Source organism: Bombina bombina, chromosome 4, assembly GCF_027579735.1.
Source record: "Bombina bombina isolate aBomBom1 chromosome 4, aBomBom1.pri, whole genome shotgun sequence".
Classification (NCBI taxonomy): Eukaryota; Metazoa; Chordata; class Amphibia; order Anura; family Bombinatoridae; genus Bombina; species Bombina bombina.
The window spans coordinates 124181061-124205476 of NC_069502.1; the positions used below are offsets into that span (position 1 = coordinate 124181061).

A 24416-nucleotide genomic window follows, 5' to 3' on the forward strand; every position below is an offset into this window, starting at 1 on the left:
CATAAAAGAACATTTGGGGGTTTACCATACCTTTAACTCCATGGGGCCAAATTATCAAAGTGCGAGCAGACATGTAGTGGATCATGTCCGCCGCACATCGACAAATGCTAACAGCATATTTTATGGTGGGTCAGCATGATATCTTACTCCAGGCCGGTGAATTTTAGACAACAGGGCCCTAAATATGGAAATAGGTTTAAAACATTTGGTTACTTATACCCGAGTATCAAAAAGTTGCCAAAAAGGAGAAAAACTGTAAAAAAACTTTTTTTTTTCTTTTTTGCACATTATATTATAATGTATGTAAATCTTTACTTCATGTCCAGAATCCTGCGTAGCGAGATAATCAGCTCTCAAGCTAAAAAGTGTCTTTCTAAAATTCTTTTGAGAGTCCTCACAGAACTGATGAGACTTCCTAGATAATCTCGCCAGAGAGAATTTGGCCCTTAATCATTGTTGTAGGGGCCAAAAAAAAAAACTGGGGGGATAATGAGACTCACTCGCAATAATATAACTGTTGTGGCTTATTCCCTTAATTTTAAATGCAACAAACTTTTAAAAATGTTTTTATGGGTGGTCTGCAAAACAGCAAACCTCTAAAGTATAAATAATGGGTTAATAAGATGAGAGGGGAATGGTGGGAGAAAATATGACAAAAATGATATGAGTTGTGGGCAATGTTTAGTGGGCAAACCCAGGTGGCAGATAATGGGCAGAAATAATATGCAGATCACTTACTAGCAATACTAGCACTCAAGACGGGTCTGAGAAGGGGAGGAAGATGCCATGTTTCATGGTCACTGAGGGACTCCCAAGTAATGCTACCAGGCTTTGAGGTTGCAGCTTCGATCCCACAGCGGAGGAGGTCCTCCCGGAAGCGGCTTCACCAGTAGGGCACTTCCAAATTCTTGCAGAGAATACTGGGAGCTTTACCCCATTAACAATGAAACTTTGTTTGAAAGCCAACTAATTTTGTAAGTCATGGAAAAATGGTACACAAATAAATGTTCTACATGTCAAACGTTGTGTGTATGCACAAGGGGGATAGCTAACACACAGTAAAAACTGTTTCTAAAATAATTAACCACAGAAACTGGGGGGTTATACATTATCTGTCCCTCCAACATGATTTCCTGGGGGGATGCATAAAACAAAAGTACAACAAGTGGCAGCATAAAAAATATTTATTTAAATAAGCGCAATAGTAACGTTTCGGGAGTGCTCCCTTAAAGGGGCATAAAACACTAAAAAATGCTAGATAGAATGATGCATTCAAAGAAAAGATTAGTCTGAGAATAACATGTAGATATATTTTTTAAAGTTTCATTAGCTATAAGTACTGTATATAAGTATATTGCATAAGCTATAAGTATATTGCAGATATTATATATGATTTTTATCATTTTATATTACCATCTCAAAGTGTTTAAAGGGACATGAAACCCAAAAATTTTCTTTCATGATTCAGATAGAGAATACAATTTCAAACAACTTTCCAATTTACTTCTATTATTTAATTTGCTTCTTTCTCTTGTTATCCTTTGCTGAAATGTTTATCTAGGAAAGTTCATGTGCATCAGAGAACCTAGGTTCTAGCTGTTGATTAGTGGCTGCATATATAAACTGATTGTCATTGGCTCAACCATGTGTTCAGTTAGAAACCAGTAGTGCATGGCTGCTCCTTCAACAAATGATACCAAGAGAATAAAACAGATTAGATAATAGAAGTAAATTAGAAAGTTGTTTAAAATTGTATTCTCTATCTGAATCATGAAAGATTTTTTTGGGGTTTCATGTCCCTTTAATCATGCTGTATAACAGACTAATACAAATCAACCTTTTATATGTTAGCACAACTAGATGGCACCAAAACTACTCAAACATATTAACTCATTCATGTCCTATTTAGAGAATAACATTTTAGCTTACATTTTTTTAAAAACACATATCAATCTTATCATATTCTGTTCTGAATCATTATACAATATATACAAAGCCTAGTCCGATCACAATAATATTCTTAGCATAAACATTATATCTACAGACAGATATACGTATGTCCCTTAATCCAATTTACAAAGGGTCCCCAATTTGTGAATCCAAAATGTTTGAGGCTGTTTCAACATTAGCTCTCTATCCCCTCTCCTACGTGGTTTTTGGACAAAATCTATTATTTGGAACCTTAGCTGATTAACAGCATGTCCCATTTGTAGGAAACGATGAGCTACTGGTGCTATGTGATTTTTTTTGTCCTAATTGTACTATTGCTTTCTATAATTCTATCACGGATACATTTAGTCATCTCACCCACATAACGCCACCCACATGGACATTTAACTATGTAGATAACAAACTTGGTTTGACAGGTAAAAAAAAACCCTGATAGAATACGTTTTACCAGTACTTGGTTGATTAAAAAAACAAAACCCTTGATTATATTACCACAACAAGAGCAACCCAGACATGGGAAACAACCTTTCTTATTTTTACATTTCTTATTAGGACCCACATCTGCTCTAATTAACTGTTGTTGAAGATTAATGTTACGTTTGTATGCAGGCATAGGCAAATTCTGAAAATCTGGGATCTAAGGATTACATGTAGATAATACCCCCCTGTGTCTCCTAATTATGTGTTGAATTATATTACTTTAAGAGTTGAATTCAAAAACAAAAACTAATATCTGGCTGCAATCTTTCTTAACTTTCCCCTTCTTAGGACCTAATACTGTATACTTTGGGTGGATAAAACTGAATCTATCTCTTTAATTGCAGGCATTGGATAGCCTAGCTCCAAAACCCTATTCCCCATCTCCTTTAGTTTCAGTCAAACTTTCATCTGGAACTATTCTACAAACTTGACTTCGATGTAGTGATTTTATCAAATAAGGTGGATGCTCCACAGGATCCCCCTAGCACCATTACATTTCTCTCGTTGTGGCCCCACTCATCAAGCTCAAAAGCATTCGAGTTTTAGTTTTTTTTTTAGCAAATTCACAAATAATGTAACTGTAAAATTTGAATTCTCATTGACTAGGTTTTTCCGGAATGCTCATATTTAGGTGACGCTGCCGAATTACAAATTCCATCAGACACCTGCACGTGAGCAGTGCACGTTACTCAGATAGGGAGATGAAACAGCTTTCGGCGATCATACAGTTAATTATCGTAAGTCATATGCTTGGAAAAAAAACTTTATTAGCAGGGTAAGAAAACAAACATAGACAAGTGTCATAACGCAAATAGCCATGAGATGGCAGCAGAGCTCATCTTTTGTAACGTGTGTAAAATGACTGCTATGTAAAGAAGCCACTTCCGTTGGTTCTAGCATGGATGCAGATTTGTTAGCTGTGCGAGCGTTACTGAGGAGGTGCTTGCGGAGACGAATGAGAATGGGGGCTGGGCGGACGAGAAGAAGACAGAGGCAGGACAGAGTGGGCTTGCGTGAGGGCATGAGTGGAGTCCATGTTGCAAATAGCCATAGTGTTGTGAATAGCCACAGGGGGCTGATAGAAGATCAGGGTTTCCATAGTGTGGATGGTGAGGGAGAGGGGGAGGAGGATTTGGAGTGCAGTGTGGGTAACAAAGCACTAGAAGAGGCTGAGGTGCAGGAGATGAGGGTAGACGACGAGGAGGAGGATGATGCATGGTCCCAAGGGGCAATACCTGTGGCCAAGGTGCGCAGAGCTAGACTACACAGGGAAAGGGTAACTTTGGAGGAGCTGTCTGATGAGGAAGTTTATGATCGTTATCACTTACCTCGGGGCAGTGTCATAGAACTGTATGAGCTCCTAAAGGATGAACTTGAACCAGCAGCGTATACCAATCGAGCCTTACCTGGCATGGTGAAGCTGTTAAGTGGCATACACTTCCTTGCCACCGGCAGCTTCCAGTCATCTCAAGGGTTTAATAGTGGGATGGCACAACCCACCTTCTCCAAGGTGCTAGGACAGTTCCTCTCTGCAATGAAGAGACACTGCCAGAAATTCATCAGTTTCCCTAAAACAAGAGATGATTGGCAGAAAGTGAAGAAAGAGTTTTATTTAGAGTCAGGCTTTTCCAAAGTTATGGGGTCTATAGATTGCTTTGATGTGGCCTTGAGGCCACCACAAGGAGAGGAGGTACTTTACAAGAACAACAGCCAGTTTCATTCAATAAAAGTTCAGATGGTATGTGATGCAAATATGAGAATACAGAATGTGTTTGCAGGGTTGCCTGGCAGCGCAGATGATGCTTATATTCTTCATAACTCTTCAGTATTCAGAGACTTTGAGTCAGAGGCCCTGAGTGGTGGATGGCTGGTGGGTAAGTGACAAGTAAGGTACCAATTCTATATAAGAATTTACAGAATGTTTCTCTGATGTTAAACCTTAGATAGGTACAGTGTTGCCTGATAGATGTCTGCTGAAGCTTGGATTGGCATGCTTGACCAATTCCCCAAGGAGCCATGACTATTATTTTATTTATTATTATTTTATGGCCTTTATGATTTGCAGAACAGTCTATAATATAACACTTCTAGATAAACTGATATTACACAGATGAATAATAAAAGCATAACAAAAACATAATATATACCCAAAATATTTTAACACACTGTCTAAAGGTATTTTAACTCTTAAGCTGCCAGTAAAGGTTGTAACACATTTCTGTAATGTGTTGCAGTAATTTCTGTTTTTCCCTCAATAGCCACTGAACTCTAGAAAACAATGTTGAGTGACCCTAACAAATAACAACTTTACTAGAAATTAGAATTACAGTGGTTAACAAATTTACATCAAATTTAGAACTAGCCAACCATTCCCCCCCCCCCCCCCCCGAGAGAGAGTTTCTATATAGATATACTGTATGCTTAATAATTCTAGCAGTGCATTTTAAATAGCTGTGGCACCTGGAATTTGGCGGAACTTGCTAAATCTGGACTTGACATTGTTTTGGCTTAAACAAGTACAAATATCCATATTGTAACATGACTTAGTTTGTATCTTTTATCATCTTCATCGATTAATTGGTGGAAGAGAAATAATGCTGCTTTACAACCAAAGAGTTGAAAAACTTCTCCTTAGGTTGAACACATTATTAAAGGGCCATTATAGTTGAAAACTTACATGCTGTAATTTGTTAGAACATGTCATTTTAAGGCTAGCGACCCTTCACCTCTGTTTATACCACAAAGGTGTAATTAAACACACATAAGTAGTACCACTCTGCTGATCACAAGCAGAAACTGCTGTTAACCCGATGAGCAGATTTGTAAATAACGCTACTGATTTGATCAGTGGCAGTTTCTTTTGTGGGGGGTTTACATATATCTGCTTTTACCACCTGTGGTGAAAATTGAAATACTGCAATACTGGATATAGAAAAGCTAGGGTAAACAAGAGGTAGCAGAATAAATCACCTTCCTAGTGAAGGGTGGGAGCGCAGCCCATTGAAAAGGGTGTCCTGTAGCATCTTTAAATACAATAACCCATCAGGTGCCTGTCTAAGTATACTGATCCTTTAAAGGACATGCTTGTTAATTCATTTTACAGGGTTGCTTTGTTCCTGAAAGCTTTCCATAATTTAAGTGCATAACTGTAATATACATTTTCATTTAGTGTTCTACCCAAAAGGACATTTATAATACAGTTTAAAAAAAATAATAAAAATAATATATTGCCTCTTTGAGTTTTTGTTCTTTTGAATTCTCTCTTTTCACACCTTTGTGTTTCTGAGACAAGATGTCAGACATGAGCACATATGGTTGTAAAGCATCTGGACACATGCTTTACCATCAGAATATGCCCAATGTGTGCTAGTGACATGTATTCACCAGCATTCGCTTTGCTTGCATGGTTAATAAAATGATTTACATGATGATTACTACTATATGTATACAAGGTAGCCCTCAGTTTACGCCGGGGTTAGGTTCCAGAAGGAATGGTTGTAAATCGAAACCGTTGTAAATTTAAACCAAATTTATAATGTAAGTCAATGGGAAGTGAGGGAGTTAGGTTCCAGGCCCCTCTTAAAATTGTCATAAGTAACAACTAACATTATTTTTAAAGCTTTGAAATGAAGACTTTAAATGCTAAACAGCATTATAAACCTAATAAAATAATCACTCAACACAGAATATATAATTAAACTAAGTTAAATGAACAAAAACATTTGCTAAACAGCATTATAAACCTAATAAAATAATCACACAACACAGACTTTACTTGCATTTTTCTGCAAACCGTTCTTTCTATGCATTCCAATCTGGACTGATTTATAGACAGGAAGATCTTGTTCCTTTGCAAGCTGCTCGATAGCTCAGGTCTGGTTAAACTGATTAATTTCAGCTTGCTTGGCTTGCATATCTTTGCTGCAACACAAGCGGACAACTCCACCTACTGGCTATTTTAATCAATGCACTGCTTCTCAATGCTTTTCAATAGCAGTCACATGACTGAAAAAAAGGTTGTTATTTTGAAACTCTGCAAATTGAACCGTTGTAAACCGAGGGTCACCTGTATATGCTTAAGTCTTGGCAGAGGAGGGACATTGAAAGGAACAAAATAAATTGTATTTAATTGATGATATTTTAACCTAGCATATCAAATTTATGTATATTAAAGGTTGCACCTTTTTTAGTTTTTTTTTTTAAGACTATCTCAAATCGACTATAATATTACTGTTCTATTCCTTTATTGTGTAGACCTGGCTGTAACAGTTTATTGGCTTTTTTTAATATGCACATATGTAATCACATTTCTCTTCCTTTTTACTCTAAGGTAATTCAAGGTATGCCTGCCGCAGTTGGCTAATGACACCTGTAGCACAACCATCAACGCCTGAAGAACAAAGATATAATGAGTCGCACAAGAGAGCCTGGCTTTCGGTTCAGTGTACTTTGAGTATGCTCAAATCAAGATTCCGTTGTCTGGACCACTGTGGAGGAGGTGCCTTACAGTATTCACCCCAAAAAGTATGTGAAATAGTTATTGCGTGTTGTTGCTTGCACAACATAGCACAACAAGCCAATATGTTAGGAGACGTAGAACTTCCTATACAGGAATCTGATGTTATAGCTACAGAAGCAGAAGAGGATACACACCGGGGAACACAGGCCCGAAACCTTGTGATTAGCAAGTACTTCAGCTGTAAGTACACATAACTGAAGGGGCATAATGGAAACTAATAACAATTGTGTTTGTAAGGTCCTTGTATATTTAGCAGAAAATTAGAAATATGAATTATACAATTGTTTGTTAAAAAGCGTTCCGTAGTACTCCTAAATACAGACTCTAATAAATAGTAAAACATTAGAATATATAAATAATTAATATGTTTGTTATTACACTAACATTATAGTAAAAAACATATAATAAATACACGCTGGCCAGCAATGTTAAAAATTGTGGAAAGTCACTTCCAGTGTTGTCCTTAAAGGGACATGAAAACCTAAAATTTTTCTTTCATGATTCAGATAGAGAATACAATTTTAAACAATGTTCCAATTTACTTATGTTATATAGTTTGCTTCATTCATAAGATTTCCTTTGTTGAAGAAATAACAATGTACATGGATGAGCCAATCACACAAGAAATCTATATGCAGTCAGCAGCTACTGAGCCTTTTTCTATATGCTTTTCAACAAAGGATATCAAGAGAATGAAGTAAATTGGAAAGTTGTTTAAAATTGTACCCATATTCTCTATCTGAATCATGAAAGAAAAAAATTAGGGTTTCATGTCCATTTATTCAGATAGAGGGGCCGATTTAACAAGGGCCGAATGGCTCGCCGGAAATGGCAGTTTAGAAGCAGCGGTCTTGAGATAGTCCGCTGCCTCTGAGGCGGCGGACAGCAATCAACCCGATCAGGTTTATTGACACCCCCTGCTAGCGGCCGATTTACCAGAACTGCTTGTGCAATGTTAAATGCCGACAGCGTATGCTGTTGGCATTCTGCAATGTCTATCCGACTGTTGCTAAATCGGCCCCTGAGTGTTTTTGTACAATTTGCTTGCTAACAATCCTATTTGTTATACGTGTTTACTGTATTACTTGTAGGTAAAGTGATATCACAAACCGTCTAGAGTTCGGTACAGTTCCTTTGTAACCTCTGTGTTTCTATGTGCCTCGTTCTAATCACTTGTCCAGTCTCCTCCAATCACGTTATGGCACCATTTTGTCTATAGGTCCGGTCAAGTGACTTTTTCACCCAATCATCGGTGAAATTTATCCAGGTAGATGCGGATCCCTCTTCGAGTGTATACAAAGTATCGCTTAGCAGTAGAAGTTACAATATCCTTGTAGCACTTGGCTTTTATGTTTTTTTTTTATTTATGTTGTCTTTTTATTTTCAATTCAAGACATTAGGTGAACAAATAAAAAACATAACATAACAGTTTACCGTCATATCATAACATTAAGAATTTTTACCCATAAGGTAGGAGCTAGGTGAGGAAGAACATAGCGTTTATTATGAGGGTTGTCCATGATATAGGGTTGTACCAAAGTCCAATGTTCATTAAAGTTGTACATCTTGTGCTGTGGCGAAAGAGCACCCTGGTATAAGAAGAGTTAACGTTCAGCATATTAAAAGGCGCACTTGTTCAGGCCCATTTATCAAGCTCCGTATGGAGCTTGAAGGGCCGTGTTTCTGGCGAGTCTTCAGACTCGCCAGAAACACAAGTTATGAAGCAGCGGTCTAAAGACCGCTGCTTCATAACCCTGTCCGCCTGCTCTGAGCAGGCGGACAGGAACCGCCGGAAATCAACCCGATCGAATACGATCGGGTTGATTGACAGCTCCCTGCTGGCGGCCGATTGGCCGCGAGTCAGCAGGGGGCGGCGTTGCACCAGCAGCTCTTGTGAGCTGCTGGTGCAATGTTAAATGTGGAGAGCGTATTGCTCTCCGCATTTAGCGAGGTCTTGCGGACCTGATCCGCAGTGTCGGATCAGGTCCGCAAGCCCTTTGATAAATGGGCCCCGTTGTGTCAAAGATAGGACTAAGGGTTCCCCATTCAATGGGGGTGTTGATAGTTATTACCCAGGACAAAGTGCTCCATAGTTATGTATTAAATACGGTAGACTTATCCCAAAAAATGACACTTAACATATATTAAGGAAAGAAAAAGGAAAAGAGAAAGAAAAGGGACGAAAAGTATAGAATGATAGAATAGAAGAAGAGTATAAGAACAGACGTAGGCTCTCATAATGACTATGTGTAGGGTGCCTAGTCTATCTCCTTTATACCTTCTGATATCATGCAATTACCATCACCATTGGGCTGGGATTGAAATTTCTGCGGGGCAGATCGCTCATGGTTCATTACGTGTTGTATTAAGTAGAGGCGGAAATATCACAGTAAGGGAGGGCGAATTTGGATCGCTGTGTACACATTAGGGGGGAGGTTATATGTTGATTAAAATCTACTTAGCAGCAAGTGTGAAAGATTCCCATAGAAAGAGCATATCCTGGTAAAGGGTTATTTGGCCTAATTTGAGGTAGTATATTCTTTCCAAAAGGAGATTTTTTTGAACTAGTGCTACCCACTCTTGGATAGAGGGAGTCGCCACAGATTTCCATTTTTTAGGGATTAACTGGTTTGCAGCGTTTAACATTAATTGATAGAGGTGTTTTCTTGTTTTACAGGTAATGTCAGGGGGTTGACACAATAAGATTAAGTCTGGAGAGGGTGATAGATTTGTGCTTAATATTTTATTCATATTTTTGAAAATTCGTGACCAGAAAGGCTTTATATATTCGCAATCCCACCAAATGTGGGTAATGTGTCCCTCTTGTGCACTGCATCTCCAGCAGAGTTTTGACGCATTTTTGTATATGGATTTTAACCGCGCTGGTGTTAAGTACCATCTCATCGCAATTTTAATATTGGTTTCTTTGGCTTGTGCTGAGTGAGCAGAATGTGTTAGTGTGATGAATCTACGCGCCCAAGTTTTGGGGGTAGTGTTAGTCTTAAGCTCAAGGTCCCATCTTTTGGTGTAGGAAGGGAGGAGGGGGAAAGTATCAAGCAGAATTAGTTTATGAAGTTTGGAGATTGTTCCTGGTGTATCTTCTGTTGATTGACATATTTGTTCAAAGGGGGTTAGAGGCCGTGTTAGGTCTTTTATATATTTGTGTGTTGATATGTAATGCCTCACTTGATGTAGTCGAAGCCAAGAGGATAGAAATGGATGGTTTAAGGAGTCTAGTTGGTTTATAGTTTTGAGTTTGTGTGTGCTATCTGTCAAGAGGTGAATAGGAAGGGGATTGGTGTGAGTTAAGGAGTAAGGAAGAATCTGGTTAAGGCCCGGGGGAAATTCTGGATTGTTAAGGAGCGGGGTGAGGGGAGAATATCTAGAAGATACTTTGTTCGGTGTTTTGCTAATTCGTCTCCAATCAGACCAAGTCTCATTTGTTATAGATGAGGCTGAAATAATATACTTATTGAAGAATTCAGGGTTCCAGCAAATATTGTCTAATTTATGAGACAGGGATAGGGTGTTTTCTATTTGAACCCATTGTTTGGGGTCCGGGCTACAGAGTTTGCACCAGTCGGAGATTCTTTGTAACGAAATAGCTAATTTATAGGAGCGAAGATGGGGGACTCCCAGTCCCCCGTCTTTAGGGAGTTTATACAGCGTGGTTTTATTAATTCTAGGGGGCCTGCGTTTCCAGATATAATCGTTTATGATTTTTTGCAGTGTGTCTAGGTCTTTCTGGATGCCTGGGATAGGGAGAGTTTGAAGAGTGTAAAGGACTTTTGGCAGCAAAGTCATTTTTGCCGCGTGTATTCTGCCTAGCCAAGATATATTTTTGGGTAGCCAAGATGAAGTAAGGGTTTTAAACTCAGAGATAAGGGTACCATAATTTTGCAAGCACAGATCTGCTGTATTGGGGGTAATGCGGAGACCTAAGTATTTCAAAAATTTTGTCTGTAGTTTGAGGGGGCAGTGTAACTTCAATTCGTCTAGTGATTGATGTGATATATTGATAGGAAGATATTCAGATTTTGTCACATTGATCTGGAAGTTGGAAACAGTCCCGTATAAATCTAGCTCTGAAATAGTAGCTCTTAGGGAGGGGAGCGGATTTGTGAGAGTCAGGAGTATGTCATCCGCGAAGATGGCTAATTTATGGGTGTGGTCACCAACGACTATCCCATGAATCTGATCATTATATCTTATTTTGGTAGCTAGCGGTTCCAGAGCTAGAATAAACAAGAGTGGGGAAAGTGGACAACCCTGTCTAGATCCGTTTCTAATTTCAAAGGGATTTGATAGCGTGCCATTTATTCTGATTTGGGCTGTAGGATTAGTGTAGAGGGCCATTATCTTTTGGATAAAGGGGTCTGGGAAGTTGTATCGTCTCAGAGTTTCTTGTAGATAAGTCCAGTCGAGTCTGTCAAATGCCTTTTCGGCGTCAGTCGATAGGAAAACAGTCGGGGAGTTGCTTGTCGAAATGTACTCTAGAAGATTGAGAATTTTAACTGTGTTGTCTTTAGCTTCTCTACGGGGCACAAAGCCCACCTGGTCCTGGTGGATTATGTTCGGCAGGATTCTATTAAGACGGGAAGCAAGAATCTTAGAGTAGAGTTTTAAATCAATATTAAGTAAGGAAATAGGTCTAAAATTGGCTGGAGAGTCCGTATTTTTGCCGGGTTTAGCAATAACAGAGATATTGGCTTGGAGTGTATTGTCTGGGAAGGGATGCGAGTCATTTATGTGATTAAATAAGTCTGTTAGATGGGGGATTAGCAAGTTCGCAAATGTTTTGTAATATAACCCTGTGAAACCATCTGGGCCTGGGGCTTTATTTTGTTTAAGTTGCCGTATTGCATCTTTTACTTCCGCGGGGGAAATGGGTTTTTCCAATAGTTCGCCTTGCTCTTGGGTCAACTGTGTGATCGGGATATTTTTGAGGTATTGAGAGCATAAATGGCGGTGTTTTTGGATGTCTCTGTCCGGGAATAGGTTGTATAGTTTATGATAGAATGTTTGGAATTCGTTCGCTATAGAATAGGAATCTTCTAAGTGTTTGCCTTTAGATGATTTTATGTAGTGTATATATGTTTTCTGTTGTTGCTTTTTTAGAGCTTTTGCAAGATATTTCCCTGGTTTGTTACCCTCCTTATAGTAAGTTTGTTGGAGAAATAACAATTGTCTTTGTGCCTTGATGTGAAGAATGGAGTTTAAATTATCTCTTTTTGCCTTGAGATCCTCTAGGATCTTATTATCTAGGGGGTTGACTTTATGTGCATAGTCTAGATTAGATATTTCAGAGGAAAGGCGGTCAATCTCTATTCTGTTTTTCTTTTTGATTTGTGCTTTTGCTTTTATAAATTCTCCCCTAATAGTACATTTATGAGCTTCCCAAAGAGATGTAATGTTCATATCTGGTGTGGAGTTAAGCGCAAAGTATTCTACAATATGATTTGTAAAATGCTTGGACTGAATTGGATCTAGTAGGATAGAGTCATCCAGTTTCCACTGGAAGGCTCTAATGGGAGCTGACGGCCATTTAATATGGCAGGAGACAAGGGAATGATCAGACCAGGATGTGTGTTTTATCTGTGATTGTTTGGAGTGGGATAATAGTAAGTGGTCGACTAATATGTAATCTAGCCTGGAGTAATTGCGTTTGGGATGGGAGAAGAAGGTGTAGTCGCGTTTTTGGGGGTTAAAATATCTCCACACATCGTGAAGGCCTAGGGATTTAAATTTCCACCAAATCTTGGTAAGGTTTGGGGTCTTGGTTCTAGACTCTGGGTTTGAGCAGTCAATCTTGGGATCTAAAGGGAAATTGAGGTCCCCCGCTACTATAAGAGAGCCTTTTGATTCTTTCATGATGAAGTCTGAAATGGAGTTCACAAATCTGTCTTGTTTGGAATTAGGGGCATAGATGTTAATTAAAGTAATCGGTTTTCCATAAAGTAAACCTTTTAGACATATGTATCTACCTTCTTTGTCTGAAATGCATCTTGTCTTTGTAAATGGGATAGATTTGTGGATGAGGATGCTGACCCCATTGATTTTCTTGCTAGGGTTTGTGCTATGATAATGATGTGGGTATTGTGGGGAAAAGTATTTGGGGATGTTTTTAGATTTGAAGTGTGTCTCCTGAAGCATCAGTATGTGTCCTCCTTTTTTCTGAAGGTCATTAATGGCCATTCTTCTTTTTTGGGGGCAATTTAATCCTTTAACGTTTTGCGTAAAAACAATTAAATCATGTGATGTATGATTACTCATTTTGTGTGTATGAGAAGGGATGATTCATTTTGAGAGATGGTAGTTTGTCTGGTGAGATAGACTTTACGTGTGCTAGAGTTCTGAAGTATGAGAGGAGAGAGAAGAAGAAGGTTAAAAGAATTAGGGGAAGAGAGAAAGATATTGAAGAATGGAAGAAACAAATTTCAGTTAGTACATTAAGTACATAAAACATTCCTATGATGAGGAGAAAGTCTCCCAACTGCATGAGAACAATTAAACATTATTGCTAACAACAAATAGGCAACATTTTGTAAATAACAAATGTATCAGTATACACTAAGTGGGTTGATAAACAGCTTAATTTGGGGGAAATTTAGAAACAAGGGATCAAGTCCCGATTTATTTTGAGAAAGACTTCAACAGGGGCAAATAGAAACTCCCCTATGTGTCTTAAATAACCAGAACAGTGAAATATAAAGGTGATTTATAAAGGTATGGATAACCTCTGTATGTCAATGTCAGCCTACTTCACCTCTAGGAGACATCTGGGGTTGAGATGATTTCTGCGGCTTTTTTTGACGGGCTGGGATCCACTCCTTCCTCTGTGGGAGGGGTGGGGGCATCGTGGCAAAACGATCCTTGTTGTGGGAAGAAGGGCACTCATTCAGCTGTGGTGGTTGGATGTCTAGTTCTTTGCAGATTGCAGGGATGTCGTCTATGGAAGAGCAAGTCATACGTCTGCCCCTCCAGAGTATTATCAGATGAAAGGGGAAGCCCCATCTGTATGGGATATTTCTTTTTCTTAGAAGCGTTGTTAACGGCTTAAGATCCCTTCGCTTGGAGAGTGTCCTTTGAGATAGGTCAGCATACATCTGGATCTCCACATTTTCATGTTTGAGGGGTTGTTGCTCTCTAGCAAGTTTCATTAATTCTTCTTTTACTTGGTAATTGGTGATTCTAACTATGACATCCCTCGGCGGTTGATCAATTTGTGGTTTAGGGCGAAGGGCTCTGTGAGCTCTATCAATATCAATTTTTTTCGGTATTTCTTCTTTTTTCAGGGCGTTGAAAAAACTTTGGAGGTATTGTTCGAGGTCTGGTGTAGCAATTGTTTCTGGTATACCTCTCAACCTGATGTTATGACGTCTGCTGCGGTTTTCAGCATCGTCTAATTTGTCCTCCAACTCTGAGATGTTAGCGCCCTGACGTTGGATAGTATTGTGGAGCTCTGATATAGCTTCTGCTTGTGCATCTTGTGCATTTTCGAGAGTATCTACCCTTTGCCCTATTTCTGAAATATCCTTCTTTAAGTCTGAAATTTCTTCTTTTATGCATTGCTTGACTTGAATTATTAGTGAAGAAAAGTCTTTTTTTGAAGGGATAGAATTAAAAAGCGCTTTTGGTATAGTGATATTCTCAGCAGATTGTTCTCCTTCAGATTCAGAAGAGCTTTGACATGAGGGTAAATCAGGTGGATCTACATCATCTGCAATATTGGTTTTAGCTTCTAGGGTCTTAAAAAAAGTGTTCACAGTGTGAGATGTAGTTTTCAACTGCTTGCTGCTTTTATTTTGCTTATTACCTTTTTTTGGCGACATTTTAGTTATAGCTGAGAGAGGGATGTGTCACCAGATATTGCCCAATGAGGAGTGAGAGGAGTCCCCAAGATCTGTGACTTTAGTGGCCCCTCTAAGGACTTGTTTAGATTAGATGATGAGTGATCCCTGTTAAGATAGATAAGGACACCCCCAGGGCCCTCTACCAACACTATCTTGATGGGTTATAGCTTAAGTATTCTTTGGAGTAATCAAAGTTTGCCCCTCTAATTGTGAGTCATAGATCTGAATTATATGAGCATGCTGGGAATAGTCCAGAGCCTCCGGTATTACTTTATAAGGGGTAGTTGTAAATAAAAAGCACTGGCCAGAAATGTGTATGGAGACTCATTGCAGGGTAGCTGATCATGGATCTGACCGGCGATATAGGTTTTCCCTGTGGTGCCACATATCAGTGCTGCTCGCCTCTGTTAGAATTACAAGTTGCGTGTGAAACTTTAGGGTAGGCTGCGGCCTACCACGGAGCTCACCTTGTCTTCTATGGGCCGGATTTTGTAGCCCACCGTCTCACTACTGCTTCCAGGAGCTCTATAACTGATCCGGTCAGCCAGTAAATATAGGCAGGGAGCTCCGGTGCTGCGGTGTTGATTCGTGACTTGCCGCCGGTGATGAGGTGATCGCGGTAATGCGGTACTGTTACGGGAGGTGCTCCTGTGCTGTAATTTGTGGAATAGCCTACTCCGGGGTGAAGAACCTCAAGTTAGATGGATTAGCCACTCAGTGCAACTGTTAGACAGGCTAAGGCATGAGCCTATATCGTCCTCATACAGATAGGGCTGAGGAGCTCTAGAGGAAAGCAGCCATCTCCTAGGCTGGCAAGCTCCGCCCTCGGCTTTTATGTTTTTTTTTTACTATAATGTTAGTGTAATAATAAACAAATATTAATTATATATTCCATGAGAAGACCGCATTATTGTTTTACTAATTATTAGTCTGTTTTTAGGAGAACTACAGTAGCACAGAACGCTTTTTAGCGCACCTTTTATAATTGTAGTTTAATTTGCTTTTAAGGACGGGTCAGAAGACAGCCCTTATTTAGGTTGCTTATATTTCTGAGCTTTTAGTGGTTTAAACATAATTTTTACTTAAACAATTGTTCGCTAACTGAATCCTGCTTTTTTATTTTAGCAGATGCAGATGATGACGTAACGTCCTGAAAAATGTGCACGAGGGATGTACAGGTTGGTTAGCTGGATCAGCTTGTTGGGTAATAACAGTAATAGCATAATATGATTGGTGAAAACTGTGATATGATGTTACAGATTCTGTTGAAAACAAAATGAATACAGTGCTAACTTCGCTTTTAATACAATCATGACTTCTACTTTATTTTTAAAAGGAAAAAGGTATTGCGTACTATCTTGGCACCACATACTTGGTGCCAATCACAGAGCGTACCTACTAATTAGCACCTATGTAAATAAGCATGCCGACTTCTAGTGCTGGTCTCAACGTTAAAGCAATTTCATTTGATTTGTTTTACCTTTTAAATAAATAATAATAATAAATGTATGTTGTCGGTCATTAAGGGTTTCCTTGCTAACAATAGTGCGGGTCACCACGCGAGCGGTGGGACTGTGCTATTGTATCCACCCTCCCTTCTGGTCATCGGAAATAGCGCAGTCTCGCTGCTGGCAGCGAGACCGTGCTATTTGTAATGCAATCCCCATTGAAATACCAGCGAAGTACTTTAAAGGGTTAATACTTTTTGGCATGGGAAGTGAAAGCGGTTATCTTTTAAATCTCTTTATTTTAAAAAAAAAGAAATGACTAATGCACATTTATTTTTTACATCAGACTGAAAGTCGCACATTAAACTTTATGCTTAATTTCAGTGTAATTTTTAAAAAGCAGATGATGTTACCTGTGCCACTAAACCCTAACCTATTGCAGTTTTAAAGGGACATTAAACTGCTGGGCACAACTACAATAGAATCGTTACTACTCACTACGCTATTGCTTTTTCAGCTCTCTTCAAATCTGATCTCTTATTTTAACCCCTTAAAGTTGCCAGATAGTGAAGCTCCGCCTCTTCATACTGGGAGCCGCCATTTTAGAGCTTAGGTGTTCTCACAGCCTGTGACAAAAGCAGCATTGCCAGATCAGTAAGGTTGCAGGCTTTTTGACAACTGTATAGGTTGCATGATACAGAGCAGGAGCTGTACATTTTTACAGTGGGTGAATTGCTCAATATTATTTCTGAATGTTTTTTTTTTTTATATACTATGTGTAGCTTTGAAACGGTAAAAAATGTAAAGCTCCCGTGTTGTATCAGACACACAAACTTCAATGCAAATGATACAGCTACCAAAAAGCTGACATCATCAATGATCTGAGAGTGTGCACTGCTTCTGTTACAGGCTGAGAGAATGCATAAGCTCCAAGATGGCGGTGCCCAGTATGAAGAGGCGGAGCTTCACCATATTGCAAGGGGTTAAAATAAGAGAATGAATTTCTTCAGGAATAGACGGAAAATGTACTAAGTGTTAGATTTTAGTGGCTGGAGAGTTGGGGGGGCTGAGACAGAAACATTTCCTTAAAGGGACATGAAACCCCAAAATGTTCTTTCATAATAGAGATAGAAGATACAACTTTTCAGTATACTTCTATTACGTATCAAATTTGCTTCATTCACTTGGTATCTTTTGTTGAAGGAGCAGCAATACACTAATGGGAGCAAGCTAAACAAATCTGGTAACCCAATGACAAGAGCCATATATGTGCAGCCACCAATCAGCAGCTGGTGCATTGCTGCTCCAAGCCCTACTAGATATGCTTTTCAACAAAGGATACTAAAAGACTGAAGCAAATTAAAAAGTTTTAAAATGACATTCTCTATCTGAATTATCAAGTTTAATTTTGCTTTTTACTGACCCTTTTACCGGTCATGCTTCAGGACTTGATATCTTAAATCTGGGAATCATCCTAATATTTTAGTCAGAAAGTTTGCTTTCTCTTAGTGAAATGTTTGTATAATGAAAAACACTGAAACATATTTTTAATTAAATAAATGACCGCATTTAACAAGCAGCAGATGGACAATGTTGTCATGCAGGGAAGGGCTGGTAAGGTAATGGAGCTGTTAACTTTCGTAATTTAGAATAGGGTAGGGCATTTTTTATTTTGGGGGGCTTTATTTTATTAGGGGGCTTAGATTAGGTGTAATTAGCTTAAAAATCTTGTAATATTTTTTTATTTTTTGTACTTTAGTTAGTTTATTTACTTGTATGTATTTGTAGTTAATTAATTTAATTTATTTAATGATAGTGTAGTGCTAGGTTTAATTGTAACTTAGGTTAGGATTTATTTTACAGGTAATTTTGTATTTACCTGTAAAATAAATATAAATCCTAAGGTAGCTACAATGTAATTATTAATCTTAGGGTTTAATTTACAGGTAAGTATTTATTTTTAAATAGGAATAATTTATTTAGTGTAGTGTTAGGTGTAATTGTAACTTAGGTTAGTTTTTATTTTACAGGTAAATTTGTCTTTATTTTAACTAGGTAGCTATTAAATAGTTAATAACTATTTAATAGCTATTGTGCCTAGTTAAAATAAATTGAAATTTGCCTGTAAAATAAAAATAAATCCTAAAATAGCTACAATATAATTATTAGTAATATTGTAGCTATATTAGGGTTTATTTTATAGGTAAGTATTTAGTTTTAAATAGGATTAATTTAGTTAATAGTAATTTTATTTAGATTTATTAAAATAATATTTAAGTTAGGGGGGTGTTAGGGTTAGGGTTAGACTTAGGTTTAGGGGTTAATTAGTTTAATATAGATGGCGGTATAGGGGGGGGCAGGATAGGGGTTAATACATTTATTATAGGTGGCGATGGTGTAGGGGGGGCAGATTAGGGGTTAATAAGTTTAATATAGGTTGCGGCAGGGTCCGGGAGCGGCGGTTTAGAGGTTAAACAATTTATTTAGTTGCGGTGGGGTACGGGATTGGCAGGATAGGGGTTAATAAATTTATTATAGGTGGCGGCGGTATAGGGGGGCAGGATAGGGATTAATAGGTATTATGTAGGTCGCGGCGAGGTCCGGGAGCGGCGGATTAGGGGGTTAATAAGTTTAATATAGGTGACGGCGGTGTAGGGGGGCAGATTAGGGGTGTTTAGACTTGGGGTACATGTTAGGGTGTTAGGTGTAGACAGCTCCCATAGGAATCAATGGGATGTCGGGCAGCAGCGAACATGAACTTTCGCTATGGTCAGACTCCCATTGATTCCTATGGGATCCGCCGCCTCCAGGGCGGCGGATTGAAAACCAGGTACGCTGGGCCGGAAAAGTGCCGACGGTACCTGCTAGTCATTTGATAAATAGCAAAAGTAGTCAGATTGTGCCGAACTTGCGTTCGGAACATCTGGAGTGACGTAAGAATCGATCTGTGTCAGACTGAGTCCTGCGGATCGAAGCTTACGTCACTATATTCTATTTTTGCCGGGCAGCAGGGCTTGACAACTTAGGCGAATCAGCCTCTCCACAAATACGCTGCGGAATTCCAGCGCATTTGAGGTTGACGGCTTGATAACTAGAGGCCTTTGGCTCAGGGAAGTTCTTCTGTGGTCCCTCAAATTATTGTAAACTGATGTTTAATTTGTTTTCTCTTTCCAGCATCAAGCACTGTACCAGCATTAATGTATCAAGGTCTGAAACTCTTCACAGCGAGTGAAATCATATACTGCTGCCATTTCCTCTCATGTTCTGTGTTTTGTGAGCCTGAGGAAATCAGTTGACCTTAAAAGGACATTCAAGTCAATTGTTTTAAAAACTGCACAGTATATATCTACAATTAACTCTACGGTGCAAAGTATCTGCTCACAAAATAAGTATTTTATAAGCATTTTAAACTGTATTTTTATTAGGAATTGATATACTGCCCAAGAAAAGTCTAGTGACATACTTGAGTATGTTTATTTTAACCCATCTGCTGCAAACAATGAGAGACAGATATAAATCAGCTCCTGCGCTGATCGAGTGGACACTGTGTAGCAGGGTCAGTGTTCTGAATTCAGTAGGATGCTCTCCAGTCTCACTAGAGGAGGGGAAAAGTACAATTTACAGAGGGAAATCACTGTTGATGGTAAGATACATCTGATAGTAGTATACTTGCAATAATCTTACTAGCTTAATGTGACAGTTTTCTCAATATATTATCACCTTGTTTGCAGCAGTTGTTTTTCAACGGCCGAACCCCCCTCATTTCTTTCCATATCTGGAGGAGCCAGTTTGTACTTACTGGAGTAGAATTCACTAGACACACATTTATTTTAGCAAAATTTATGTTGTTTAGCAGTATCTCTTCTTATCACCTCTATTGAGGCCAATTAAGAACATATATGTACCTGGGTTAAGCTTGTGAAGTCCCAATTCTCAGAACGGGAAAACCCACAACTTTCAGATTTAAATTACAGGAAAATGAAGCAAAGTAAATAAATATTGAACGTTTGCGCTACTAAACATAATGAAACATTTCATTTTGCTGTCTGTGTTCCATGTCCCTTTTTTAATGTTGCTTTAACATTCCTAGTGTTCTTTTAGAGCACACATTAAGCATGGCTTCTACATAGACTGATGCTCCTAGATAAGGCTGGTCAGCTGCCTAAGAGATCTACCTCTGCCTTATTAAGTGATGATGTTTTAACACAATGTGTTGCACATTTCGGCTCCATATATCACTTTTGCATTCTCTGTTTCTAAAGTGTTTTATTTTAAAGATGCCTTTTATCTTTTTCTCGTGTTCTGCCTGTCCAGTTTTGATCTAGATTCTTAATGTATCCCTTCCTTTTTATATTTAGGAACATTACTTTTGTAGCAAAGCTACTCGGTATTACATTACCATATTTAGGTTTGATAACCCCTTGTACAGTTGTTTGCCTTATGTTAATGAATTAAAAAAGCATAATTTATGTAAGAACTTACCTGATAAATTCATTTCTTTCATATTGGCAAGAGTCCATGAGCTAGTGACTTATGGGATATACAATCCTACCAGGAGGGGCAAAGTTTCCCAAACCTCAAAATGCCTATAAATACAACCCTCACCACACCCACAATTCAGTTTAATGAATAGCCAAGCAGTGGGGTGATAAAGGAGTAGAAAGCATCAACAAAAGAAATTAGGAAATAATTGTGCTTTATACAAAAAATCATAACCACCATAAAAAGGTTGGGCCTCATGGACTCTTGCCAATATGAAAGAAATGAATTTATCAGGTAAGTTCTTACATAAATTATGTTTTCTTTCATGTAATTGGCAAGAGTCCATGAGCTAGGGATGTATGGGATAGCAATACCCAAGATGTGGAACTCTACGCAAGAGTCACTAGAGAGGGAGGGATAAAAATAAAAACAGCCATTTTCCGCTGAAAAAAATAATCAACAACCCAAAAAAATAAGTTTATTCTCATAAATGAAAGAAAAAAACAAATCAAAAGCAGAAGAATCAAACTGAAACAGCTGCCTGAAGAACTTTTCTACCAAAAACTGCTTCTGAAGAAGCAAATACATCAAAATAGTAGAATTTAGTAAATGTATGCAAAGAGGACTAAGTTGTCGCTTTGCAAATCTGATCAACTGAAGCTTCATTCTTAAAGGCCCACGAAGTGGAGACTGATCTAGTAGAATGAGCTGTAATTCTCTGAGACGGGGCCTGACCCGATTCCAAATAAGCTTGATGAAACAAAAGTTTCAACCAAGAAGCCAAGGAAATAGCAGAAGCCTTCTGACCTTTCCTAGGACCAAAAATAAAACAAATAGACTGGAAGTCTTCCTGAAATCTTTAGTAGCTTCCACATAATATTTCAAAGCTCTTACCACATCCAAAGAATGTAAGTATCTTTCCAAATAATTCTTAGTATTAGGACACAAGGAAGGGACAACAATTTCTCTACTAATGTTGTTAGAATTCCCAACCTTAGGTAAAAATTGAAAAGAATTCTGTAAAACTGCCTTATCCTGATGAAAAATCAGAAAAGGAGACTCACAAGAAAGAGCAGATAGCTCAGAAACTCTTCTAGCAGAAGAGATAGCCAAAGACATGGATCTAACATCAATTTTGATAATATCAAAAATGGCATCACAAATAAAATGATTAGCATATTGCAGTAAGCGAAAAATACCAGAAATGTCAGAATCCATTTCTTGTTGCGCTAAATTCTCCAACCAGAAAGTTGATGCAGCCGCAACATCAGCCAAAGAGAAGATGACCTGAATATAAATAGACCTTCCTTAGATAAGATTCAAGCTTCCTATCTAAAGGATCCTTAAAGGAAGTACTATATTCCATAGGAATAGTGGTACGTTTAGCAAGAGTAGAAATAGCCCCATCAACTTTGGGGATTTTTTCCCCAAACTCTATAGAATTTGCTGGTAAAGGATACAATTTTTTAAACCTTTAAGAAGGAATAAAAGAAGTACCTGGCTTATTCCATTCCTTAGAAATCATATGGTTACCTCAATATCCAAAGTAATTAACACTTCTTTTAATAAAGAACGCATATACTCAATTTTAAATAAATAAGTAGATTTGTCAGTGTCAATGTCTGATGAAGGATCTTCTGTATCAGATAGATCCTCATCAGAAGAGGATACATTATTATGTTGTTGGTCATTTGAAATTTCATCAACTGAATGAGAAGTTTTAAAAGACCTTTTACGTTTATTAGAAGGTGGAAATGCAGACAAAGCCTTCTGGATAGAATCAGAAACAAATTCTTTTAAAATTCATAGGTATATCATGTACATTAGAAGTTGAAGGAACTGCAACTGGCAATGTACTATTACTGATGGACACACTATCTGCATGTAAAAGTTTATCATGACAACTATTACAAATGACATTCGGCAAAATAATTTCCACAATCTTACAACAAATGCACTTAGCTTTGGTAGAACCGATGTCAGGCAGCAATGTTCCAGCAGAAACTTCTGAGGCAGGATCAGATTGAGACATCTTGCAAAATGTAAAAGAAAAAACAACATCTAAAGCAAAATTATCAATTTCCTTATATGACAGTTTCAGGAATGGGGAAAAATGCAAATAGCATAGCCCTCTGATAGAGAAAAAGGCAAGAGGTAAACATCAATGGGGTATTAAAATAATGAAAAAGTTTGGTGCCAAGTATGACGCACAATGTAACTGAAAACTTTTTTGGCGCCAATAATAACCGGAAATGACACACTCGCGTCATTAATGATGCAACCCTGTGTAAGGCTTCGGTGTCAACTATGACGCCGGAAATTACGAAGTTGCGTCATAGACGTATTTTTTGCGGCAAAAAAAATTCTTGCACCAAGAATGACGCAATAAAGTTTAGTATTTAGCGCACCCGCGGGCCTAATACCGCCCGCAATTTTACAAGAAGTAGTCAATTGAAAAACAGACTAAACCCCAGGTAAGAAAATTTTTTCTTAAAAAAGGTTTATATTCCCCAAATATGAAACTGACAGTCTGCAGAAGGAAATCCATGAACCTGACTCATGGCAAATATAAGTACAATACATATATTTAGAACTTTATATAAATGCATAAAGTGCCAAACCATAGCTGAGGTGTCTTAAGTAATAAAAAACATACTTGCCAAAAGACACCCATCCACATATAGCAGATAGCCAAACCAGTACTGAAACAGTTATCAGTAGATGTAATGGTAAATTGAGAGTAGATTGTCGATCTGAAAAGGGAGGTAGGAGATGAATCTCTACGACCGATAACAGAGAACCTATGAAATAGACCCCCGTTAGGGAAATCATCGTATTCAATAAGTGATACTCCCTTCACGTCCCTCTGACATTCGCTGTACTCTGAGAGGAATTGGGCTTCAACAATGTTGAGAAGCGCATATCAACGTAGGAATCTTAGCACAAACTTGCTTCACCACCTCCATAGGAGGCAAAGTTTGTAAAACTGAATTGTGGGTGTGGTGAGGGGTGTATTTATAGGCATTTTGAGGTTTGGGAAACTTTGCCCCTTCTGGTACGATTGTATATCCCATACGTCACTAGCTCATGGACTCTTGCCAATTACATGAAAGAAATAATCCATATTTTATTAGCAATCTGAGCATTTAGCTCTACCATGGGACTGCATAATACAATATTTACTAACGGTTCTGGTTCAAAGTCTCATGGCACATTAGATAAACGTTATATCTATATTACTTTGCCAAAGGAATAATTGAGGTCTTAGGTAAGAAATCACAGCTGTGGTCTCGGCTGTTGACTGAAGTCATTGGCTGTCATATGCTGTCTAATGCTCTGACAGGTCGTCTTAAGCTTGTGATCTGTCGTTAACACATTATATGTTCATTTTTTTTTTTACTGTTTTACAGTTTTCTTATTATTTTTTTTATTTTTTTATCCAGATAATGGGATATCCCATAGGCCTTTTTGTTTGTATGTTTTTTTAAAAAAAAAGAAAAAAAGTCAGGAAAACTATTACATGTATGCAGGTAAATCCCCATTTGCATATGTAACTTACTGTCACTGTACTGTGTTTATTTCAACACTACTTATAACTGTAAGCTTTTTATGGTGTCCATTTGTTTCCTGATAATTAAAAATGGAAATCTTTAATTAATAAATATAGAAAGCCAACACTAATAA

The 24416-nt window shown here is 38.1% G+C and overlaps 1 protein-coding gene across 2 annotated transcripts; it reads left to right on the forward strand.

Annotated features, from left to right (window-relative positions):
* Window positions 1-3275: 3275 nt before the first annotated feature.
* Window positions 3276-24416, forward strand: LOC128655995 (putative nuclease HARBI1). Of its 2 annotated transcripts, none has more exons than XM_053709623.1 (4): window positions 3276-4304; window positions 6761-7129; window positions 15928-15980; window positions 19425-24416. In XM_053709623.1, the coding sequence occupies exons 1-3, from the start codon at window positions 3329-3331 to the stop codon at window positions 15954-15956; spliced, it is 1374 nt and encodes a 457-aa protein (XP_053565598.1). In that variant the 5' UTR covers window positions 3276-3328; the 3' UTR covers window positions 15957-15980; window positions 19425-24416. The 2 variants fall into 2 exon arrangements, with proteins under 2 accessions (XP_053565598.1, XP_053565600.1); XM_053709625.1 differs by having other exon boundaries at window positions 6761-6954.